At 44.8% G+C, this 9,726-nt stretch overlaps 1 protein-coding gene across 2 annotated transcripts; it reads left to right on the plus strand.

The window, feature by feature from the left end:
- Positions 1-359: 359 nt before the first annotated feature.
- fbxl5 (F-box and leucine-rich repeat protein 5) lies at positions 360-9,286 on the plus strand. 2 transcript variants are annotated; one of them, XM_021315755.2, is made up of 11 exons: positions 360-500; positions 1,166-1,381; positions 2,345-2,440; positions 2,601-2,796; positions 2,889-3,098; positions 4,500-4,625; positions 4,763-4,917; positions 4,992-5,074; positions 5,203-5,925; positions 7,084-7,232; positions 8,376-9,286. In XM_021315755.2, the coding sequence occupies exons 1-11, from the start codon at positions 417-419 to the stop codon at positions 8,450-8,452; spliced, it is 2,115 nt and encodes a 704-aa protein (XP_021171430.2). In that variant the 5' UTR covers positions 360-416; the 3' UTR covers positions 8,453-9,286. The 2 variants fall into 2 exon arrangements, with proteins under 2 accessions (XP_021171430.2, XP_012716668.2); XM_012861214.3 differs by having other exon boundaries at positions 2,889-3,074.
- The last annotated feature ends 440 nt before the right edge of the window (positions 9,287-9,726 follow it).

Raw genomic sequence — 9,726 nt, forward strand, 5'->3', positions numbered from 1 at the left:
GATTTAAACATCAATTAATTTTTTTAGGTATATATTTTCAATTCTACTGGAAAAAAAAATCACAAGTTCTCAGGAATGGGAATTCATGCATAATGGACAAGACCCTTCATGAATGCATGATGCATTCATGAAGGGTCTTGTCCTCTACCCGCCATATTTAGGATCTACACACGGGGTTGACGCTTGTTGTTTATTTAATGCTTTAATTACAGTGTTATTTGAATGATTACCTACATAAAAATATACTTGCTCCTCTCTTTTATATGTTTAATATAACTTGAAGGCCAGAAGCAGACAAAACCCGCCCTCGTTAATAAGTTGTGGTCACGTGGGTGGCGCGCGCACACTCTGCCGCTGCCGCACCTCCTCCTCGTTTGGTTATCAGATCGCAGATGACGCAGTGAGGTCCGGGGAAGATGGCTCCCTTTCCGGACGAAGTGGATGTTTTTACTGGCCCACACTGGCGAATGAAGCAGCTGGTGGGTCTGTACTGCGAAAAGGTGCGTACGTAGACGGAGTATGTTCAACGTTCAGTTAGGAAACAGCGACAAAAGCTGCGGTCTGTGGTGCAAAACGGGAGCGTACCTCGGCTAGCTAGCACGCTAGCTGGCGTTAGCTGGTTTGTTTGGCAGCGAGTGCTGAGGCGGAGTACGTGAAGTGTTCAGTGGCTGTCTCGGAGCTGCTTCTGGGCTGTTCGGTCGCTGTGTGGACGGACCGACATCCAGCCAGCTGTTACTTCAAATCCCGTGTCACGTTTGCTCATAATGTTTGTGCCTTCAACACATTTGAAGCGCACCTTCTTGTTGGTTAGCCTAACGTGCTGTATGTCTTGTTATGCAACATGCTCCAAGTGTGATAGCGGAGCCTTAATGTTTCATCGGGCAGATCTACGTATATTAATGGGATTTGAAAGCAGGCTCGAGCCCACGGCGGGCGTGGGATAAAGCTCATCCAGGGCACAAGCTAATGCTCTGCTACCCTGAGCCGCCGCGGTTACAAAACGCCGCACAGCTGTCATGTTCTACACGCTTGCCCAACTTATATAAAGCATGCGTTTCCCCGTGAAACGAAGCAGCAACGCGATTCATTATTCAGTAGATGTTCCGTCTTGAGTGCGAACAACGTCTCTGCTGCCAATGACCCGAGACCTGTTTCTCCTCCACAGCTGTCCAAAACCAACTTCTCCAACAACAGCGACTTCCGGTCCTTCCTCCAGTCCCTGTGCGCCACCTTCAAGGAGTTCAAGATGCACGAGCAGATCGAGAACGAGTACATCATCGGCCTGTTGCAGCAGCGCTGCTGCACCGTCTACAACGTGCACTCCGACAACAAGCTGTCGGAGATGCTGTCCCTCTTTGAAAAGGGGCTGCAGAGCGTAAAGGTGACTATGCGATCAGACTGGTTCACTGCCACGCGCCCCGGCTGTGATCTGCAGCTGGTATTTTTTTTAATAATGGCTCAGCAGAAAAACACCAGGGTTACCACAGAGGGGAGACCATATATAGGGTATTTTGCACTGCTCAGCAGTTGGTGGGTTAGCAGCGTGTCATTAAATCAACTATTATGTTTACCGCGCAACCTCTGAGGTGGCAACAACAGCATCAGACCTGTTGTTGTTGTTTTAACATATACGTGCAACTCGTACAAGACTATAACTGTATGAAACATTCCATGTAGTAGATTATGATCTAATGCAATCAAAAAGTCAAACTATTCTTATTGCAATTCAAGAAGAAAATAAATACCTTACATCTGAGTTTAAAAGGGGTGATGATTTATTTTTTTATTTTTTTTGGTCACTGGGGATTATTAAGAAAAATAAAGCGATGAGGAAAAAAACGACAACAAAACCTTCTGCGTAATTGTTTGGCAAATCTGACCTTCCGCTTTGCCAGTTGTTTAAACAAAGAAGCTAATTTTGATTTGGTTTGACTTCCTGCTTCCTTTCCGAAATGAGATGTTTTCAGCAGCGATAAACAATACCGTTCTGATATGTTTATAAATACTTGAAATATGTTCAGTTTCCATCTATTTAAAACAACGTTTAGAACACCGGGTCACCGGAGGCTAAAATGGTAATTACAATGTCTTGCAACTCGGATTCAGAAACCTAAAAATGGCAACAAAAACATTGCTGTGTCTTTGAGCTAAAAAACCCCAAAATGCAATTGGTCATATTTATATTTGCATAAAATATCAACCGTGCAGCTAGCCTTTTGCCAGTTCCCATTCAAAATGTAAATCACAATGGTCTTTAAAGGATAAAACAATGGCCACTGAATGGGGAGTTAGGGTTTTGTTTAAGAGACAAACTCCAAATAACTGATCTGATTTCTGATTCCAGAGCGAGTATGAGCAGCTTAACTATGCCCAGCAGCTGAAGGAAAGACTGGAGGCTTTCACGCAAGATTTTCTGCCTCACATGAAGGAGGAGGAAGAGGTAGCGATCGCTCCGACTTTTACTTTGTGTGTGTTTTCCTGACTCGTGTCTGTGTTAACTGGCTAGGCTTGTAATTCTAAGGTTGTGGCTTTCATCCTGAGCACGGCCCGATGCGCGGCTCTGCTGCGAGCTGTTTTTAAACCAGACAGATGTGTTCCAGGTGTTTCAGCCTATGCTTATGCAGTACTTCACATACGAGGAGCTGAAGGACATCAAGAAGCAGGTGATCGCGCAGCACTGCAACCAGCAGCAACTGGACTGCGCCGCCGAGGTCCTGAAAGGCTTCAGCCTGTGGACCCAGGCCGAGGAGCTGCAAAAGGCTTTTAAATATGCGGATCACGAGAAAACCGATTATGGTAAGAGTATTTTTCATTTGTTTAATGTCTCAACTTCCTCATAAGCTCGCAACATTAAAAGCGGATGTTGTAATTATTTTTTTTTCTTTCAGATCTGGAACAAAACGGGAGTTCTTCAACGCACATGTCCCAGCTTCCTGCAGAAATTATGCTGAGGCTTTTCCACTATTTGGGTCCCCTGGATCTGTGCCGCTGTAGTCAAGTGTGCAGCACGTGGTCAGAGTTGGTCAAGACCGGCTCGTTGTGGAGGCACCTCTATCCTGTGCGCTGGGCCCGAGGTGTGCACCTACAGAAAATCAGATGTACTTCCTTAGTTTAAGGTTTCCTCAATTCAGACTCATACATTTGCTGAGCCTCTGTAATATTCATTTAAAGCTGCACTAGGTAACTCTTGTGTAAATGTATTATGTACATATTTGTTAAAGCTGTCACTATGTCCTGACAGTTAAATATGAGACATAATGTGTGAGAAAACCAAGCTCCTCAGGCTCCCCCCAGTGGCCCTACTGCCATTTGCAGCAATATACCGCCTCCCATCAGAAACAACCAATCAGAGGCAGGAGGAATGTAGCGTAGGAGCTGCTCACACTCCGCCCCCTGCACAGCATGTACCGCTGTTCAGCTGAGAAAACAAAGACAGGGAAACAGAAGAAGACCAATGACAGAAACCAAGCTAGCCTGAAGTAAAAGGAGGGTAAATATCTGAGAGGCAGGGCAGGCTCCCCTGTGGGGGAGGAGCTTTGGAGGGGAGGGCTGTAGTGCAGCAGAGAGAAAGGTGGAGGGACCTGTAAGGCGTCCACGATCGTCTCAGAACTCCCTACTGCAGCTTTAAAGGATGAATTATTATGAATTACAAGGTGGTTCAGTTTGAAGTTCATTTGTTGTTGCAGTTTGTCCTTGAGGCCCCAGAAATGATTAAACAGCCAGTTTCAGTTTTACCTGACTCCGCCAGATAGATTTGCTCCGCATATCCATCTGGAAACCTTCCGTTGAAGTAACTTTGGGAAGGGGCGAAAATACTGGTTAGCTGATTGGCCTATGTTGGTGATAGACGGGCCAAATGAACCAATCAGATTCGTCGTCGCTCGTAACAGAGCGACGACGAAAACACAACCACAAGCCAAGCTACTCTTGCTGCTGCAGGTAAAGGCTCGTTAGCTCAGCAAAGAAATACTCTGTAATTCCGATAAAACTTGCTCCATAGCCACGCTAACGCTAGTTTCATCGGCTGAAGCCGCCATGTTCTTTAGACTGAACTGTCGCTCCTCGTTGCGTCACACCTCAACCCGCCTCAAAGCCAACGCTGATTGGACGTTCGTTTGGTGAACGGCTCCAAATTTTCTTTAACGGAGAGTAGCCAGGCTGATCTGCGAGTGAAACCTTGAAAGCTCGCGAGATCAGGATGGTCTCACGAGGCTAGTTTCAGTTTGCTTTAAGGAAAAAAATAGTAGGTAAAAATATGGATCATGGTTTGTGCATTTAGAAAGTGTACAGTAATTTGTCTTTAAAGAGAGAGTAAAAACGTGTAAAAGTATAACAAATGCCCCATGATTTTATTTTAAATATCGGAAGGCAGGATCTCCTCTGATCGGAAACGGAGGGATGATTGTTTGACAGCTGAAAATCAGAACAACTTGAAAAAACTCAGATTGTTTCATCTATGTGGTGCACAGCTGGTGAATCTCTTATGTTTTTCTCTTTAGGGGATTATTACCGTGGTCCTCCTGGGGATCTTGACCAGGAGCCCGACGATGACTGGGTGAAGAGCCGTCAGAACGAGGGCCGCGCCTACCTGGAGTGGGATGAGGACGCTGACGTTGACGAGTCAGGTGGGGTTCTGTCTCCAGCTACGCTCCCATCACCGCTGGAGTACTAAAACGCTGTTTTAACAAATGCGACATCGACAGCAGGCTCACCTTAAAGTAGCGCCAAAGAGTTAACAGCTGCGTCGTCTGTGTCTCCCCAGATGTTTCGGGTCACACCGAAGGCTCCCTGGCAATAAGCACGGCTCAGAGGGAGAAAAGGCTCCTTAATGGCATCATCCAGCACCTCCTGCCAGCCGTGGGTCCTTCTGTCAAGTCCATTATTCTCGCCTACAGTTCTACAGTGTCAAGCAAAATGGTACGTGGCACCAGAGCTTCATTTTGATAACGCTGCTGTGTCTGGAACTAGAGATCCTAATCTTTTATTCCCAGGTCCGTCAAATTCTCAGCCTCTGCCCCAACATTACTCACCTGGACCTGACTCAGACCGATGTGACCGATTTTGCTTTTGACAGGTAAACATCAAAGCTGATTTGAAAAAGCTAACTGGGGAAATGAATGTTGTTTCGTCAGCGAAGCTTGTTTGTCTAAGCGGCCACATGGCCAGCCCTCACAGCTGTGCTCCCCGTCTTTCCTCTGCCAGCTGGTCGTATCCCGGAGCGTGTCGGTCTCTGGAGCACCTGGATTTGTCGGGGTGCGAGAAGATCACCGATCACACCCTGAAGAAGCTGTCTGTGGGTCTGGGCGACCTGGCGTCCTCCGACAGGCGCTCGGACCGGCGGGCCAAGCTGCTGAAAAGCTGCACGGTGCCCCTCGCGCTGATGGACGAGGGAAACCTGCGCGCGGTCGGGCGGAGGCAGCAGGCCTTCATTTTCAAGCACGGCACCGGCCGCTGGGGCTCCGCCTGCATCCCCACTCAGGTGTGGGTTCTGGACACTTCCGACCTGGGCGACATCGAAGACGCGGCCGAGTGGAGCCATCGCGGCGGGACGCCTTTCTCTGAAAGCTTAGCGGAGACGCAGCTGGTTGGAGGCTCGTGCTGCTGCAGGAGCAGGAGGAGGAGGAGGAGGTACAGGACTGGCTCGGACGCCTCCTACCTGCACCAGCAGTACGCCATCTCCGGGGAAACGCTTTGCGGTCACTCCACCTGCTGCTCGGCTGACACGGCCCTCAGGACTTTCACTGGGCCCCAAAAAGAGTCGGGCTCCTCCAGAGGCAGCGCTGCAGAGTTACGGACTAAATGCTCCTCATCAGGAGGGCTGCAGTGTGTGGAGCCTGAGAACAGGACTGACTGCTCCAGGTCTAAACGGCCGCTGAGGCTCCTCAGCCTCTCTGGGTGTTACCAGGTCACCGATCTGGGCCTACGGTAAGGACACCAACACGTAATCATTTCCTGCTCCATTTGACTCTGAGACGGGGGTTCAAATTAGATTATGCAGTGATCTAAGTGTTTACTTTGGTCTTTTTTTTCTTTTTCTTTAGTATATTCAAAAAATATATATATATATATATATATATATATATATCTATATATATATATATATATATATATATCTATATATATATATATATATATATAATTATTTTTTTTATTACATATTGAAATAACTTGAGCCACTTATTGAGGGAGTTTTGTTACATAAATAGACAGCATGGATTCAGTCCTCAGGGTTCTTATGGTGGGGAGAGGATGGAGTTTTATTATTTTCCCGTTCTAGAGAAGTATGGAAAAGGATAACATAAAAATATGTGGCATTGTCCCCTTGTTTTGAACCAATGCCTAACAAAAGCAGTGTTTTTAAGACCGATTTATAATTAAATAATATTTTACCTAGAATTTACTACGTCAAACGTTGACTTCAACATTTTACTGACTGGGTTCATTAAGAAATTAGAATAGGGCCAATTTGACGACTTCTTAGATACAGTTTTTGATCCTGGCTGAACTGGACCTGTTTGTAATCCGGGTCAAAAATCCCAATTATTTAGAATTTCTACAAACAAAATGACGTTCACAAACTTTAAAGGCTACGCTCCGTATTTAACAAGTCGGTGGTTTGTGGGTCTGAAACAGAGCAGGTCTAAGGTAGTCATCACAGGGAGTGAGTCAATCCCACAGGCCCAAGATCTGAAACCGCGGCCATTAAATGTCCAACCTGCACAAGATGAGGCTCTCCTGGCAGATTTATTATTATTATTATTTTGCTTTCAATGTTCTAATTTTATAGAAAAAGAACCCTTGCATACTTGTGTAGGAACTCTGAATCATCTCTTTGAATCATCTCAGTAGATCAACACAGGTGCTAACGACGCTTTGTTTTAAATTCAACTCAAAAACACTGTATTAATCCCAAAGGGAAATGAACTAAAGTTTCTATTAGTGGACATGGTTCAGATTAGCAGTCTGTGTTATGATACTACAGTGCAGCTCCTATTAGGCTAAGTCTGGATTAGCTGCGTCCACACGTGTCCTGACTGCAAGGCTCTTTCCATTTAAAGGTCGTCATGCTGCCTTATGTTTCAGGGCTTTGTCTCAGCGGGGGGGACTTCCTGTCCTGGAGCATCTCAACCTGTCTGGCTGCCTCCTCATCACCGAGGTGGGGCTGCAGGACCTGGTGTCGGCCTGTCCGTCCCTCAAAGATGAGCACTTCTATTACTGCGACAACATCAACGGTAACACAGGCCACGCCGCCACTGGTCGCTTTCTTTTTGCCCTCCACACAATCCCACCCGTTTATATGACGTAGGAAGGGCTTTGGCGGAGACCTTTGTCATTGTTAAAGCGTAATGTTTGACTACTGCTGTGAATGATTTGTCAGTTGACTTATAACAGCGTGCAGCAGCTGTTACAGTCGGTGAGTATGAATTGCTGTGGCCTCAGTCGTCCTGTCTACGACCGCCACAGCTACAGGAGATACCGACACGCTGGACGGTATAGGGGAAAAAACATATAGATAAAATAGAAATCACACCATCGATGTAAAGAATTATCAAAAAAGTAAAAGTGTATATTTTAAGTGCAGCCCTGGCCTTTTTATGCTGTTTTTAGATGAAGAACACACAAACTATGAATTAAAACTCAATCAGTTAGTCAACCAACTTTTTAGCAAACCTGCAAGTTTTTATTAAAGGAAAAAAAGAAAGTCTCTGAACTCTTTGAAGGGGGCGGAGCTTGGTGAGGAAGCATCTGTGTTTGATTGGTTGGGAGGTTGTAATGACTGTAGTATTAAGTACATGATAGGCTAGAATGCAAAAGGAAGGAAAACTGTTCTTCTATTTAACTTTTATTGACATTTTTTTCATTATATATATATATATATATATATATATATATATATATATATATATATATATATATATATATATATATATATATATATATATATATATATATATATATATATATATATAAAAAAATAAATCAATCTATCCCAAGTATCCCACTGTTACTTGCACAATCCATAACCTGCTTTGTCTACTTGTGACAAGTATAATTTAGTGTTGATATTAATACAGCTCTTCTCTGAAGGCCTCTGGTTGGTTAAAGAACATCTAGAACATGCCAGATTAAAACCAGACATGTTAGGGATAACGTGGGGAAGTAGAGGGCATGTTTAGGTTATATGGTCACCTGCTATCATATATCTGGTGGGGTTCTTATAAAGTTACCTTTATGTTGTTCCATCCATTCTGATTAAGCTACTTTGCAAAGAAAAATGGAAAACATTCAGTGTATGGAGGCACTAAGCATGGTGTTTGTTTTTTCACTTGCCCCGACGTGTTTATCAGTAAGTAACTTGTGGCGTTTCTCTCCAGGTCCTCATGCAGACACGGCCAGCGGCTGCCAGAACCTGCAGTGTGGTTTCCGAGCCTGCTGTCGTTCTGGAGAGTGACCCCCGCCCTTCCCGCCTCCCAACGTTGTCCTGAAATGTCACGTCTCGCCATTGTTGCACTTTATCCTGGAAATACCATTAGCTGTATTTTGTCACTTAAAAGTGTTTCTTAATGAAACTGTAATTTTTTGCTCCTGCTATTTCCTTACTTATTTAGTGGAGGTAATAGTTTAGAAAGAAGAAATGCACAACGGAGTGCAAAAGTGCATTTTGGTTCCTTTTGGCTTTGAGAAAGTAAAAAGTGAGACGGCCGTGAGCAGCAGTTCTGATGGTTTCCTCTTGTTCAGCCCGTTTTTTTGCCTCAAGCGCTTTCACGTTTTCCACAAGTCCAGCTGCTCTGTAGATAGAAGCCGCCTGTTCCTCAATGTTTGCGCGTACGACTTTCAGCCACAGTCAAACGTCGATGCCGGCGCAGAACATGTTTACAGGACTGAGGGAGTATGTTCAGGTATTTTACTGAATCAGGCACCTTTGCGAATGGATCCGGAGGATAAAGATTAAAAGTGCGGTTTTGGATCCAGGAAACACAGACATAGGAAGCGGCACATGATGTTGCCGCACAGTCTTCAGCATTTTGGTTGTGATCTGTAGTGTTCTGCCCTTCAGCTCTCCTCTGAAGGCTTTTGCTTTTTTTTTTTTTCCTTTTTTCTTTATGCACTCCAGTGGGCAAAAAGAACAAATGGTAAAATGAAACCAGTCGTCACCACCATGTCGGAGGGCTCTGTTGTGTACATTGCTGCTTTATCATCCTGCAACAAGATTTCCTTTCTGGTTCTACAGTCTTGCATGGGATCTGTTGGAAGTTGTCGACTAATAAAACTTTGGAGTTAGTCACTGCAGTCTGTCTACTTTAATATGTACATAAAGGCATTTTTATTTCTCAGGTTTCTCCCCGCCGTGTCTTTAGTGGCGTTAGAATACCTACGGTAAGCATTTATGCAGTTATTCCCGGTTCTTAAATACAGGTGGAGATTTGAAGCGATTACTGGAAGATGCTCTGGTCAGATGCCACCAAATGGGACCTTTTGACCTACGTGCAAAATATTACTTTGGTGAAAATTAATAGATGGAGTGGCTGCAAGAGTTGAGAGTGGGTTAGAGATTTAAATTCCAGGAGGAAAACAACCCTAAACATACAGTTTACTTATAGGGATGTAGTAGACTGAAGCGTATTCGGGTCTTAGAAAGGCTTTATCAAAGTGCAGGTATAATTCTGATAGTCATTGGCAAGAACTGAAGTTGATTTCCAGACATATTGCCTTCTGAGCCTTGGG

The sequence above is a fragment of the Fundulus heteroclitus genome, chromosome 9 (assembly GCF_011125445.2).
Source record: "Fundulus heteroclitus isolate FHET01 chromosome 9, MU-UCD_Fhet_4.1, whole genome shotgun sequence".
In the NCBI taxonomy this organism is placed as follows: Eukaryota; Metazoa; Chordata; class Actinopteri; order Cyprinodontiformes; family Fundulidae; genus Fundulus; species Fundulus heteroclitus.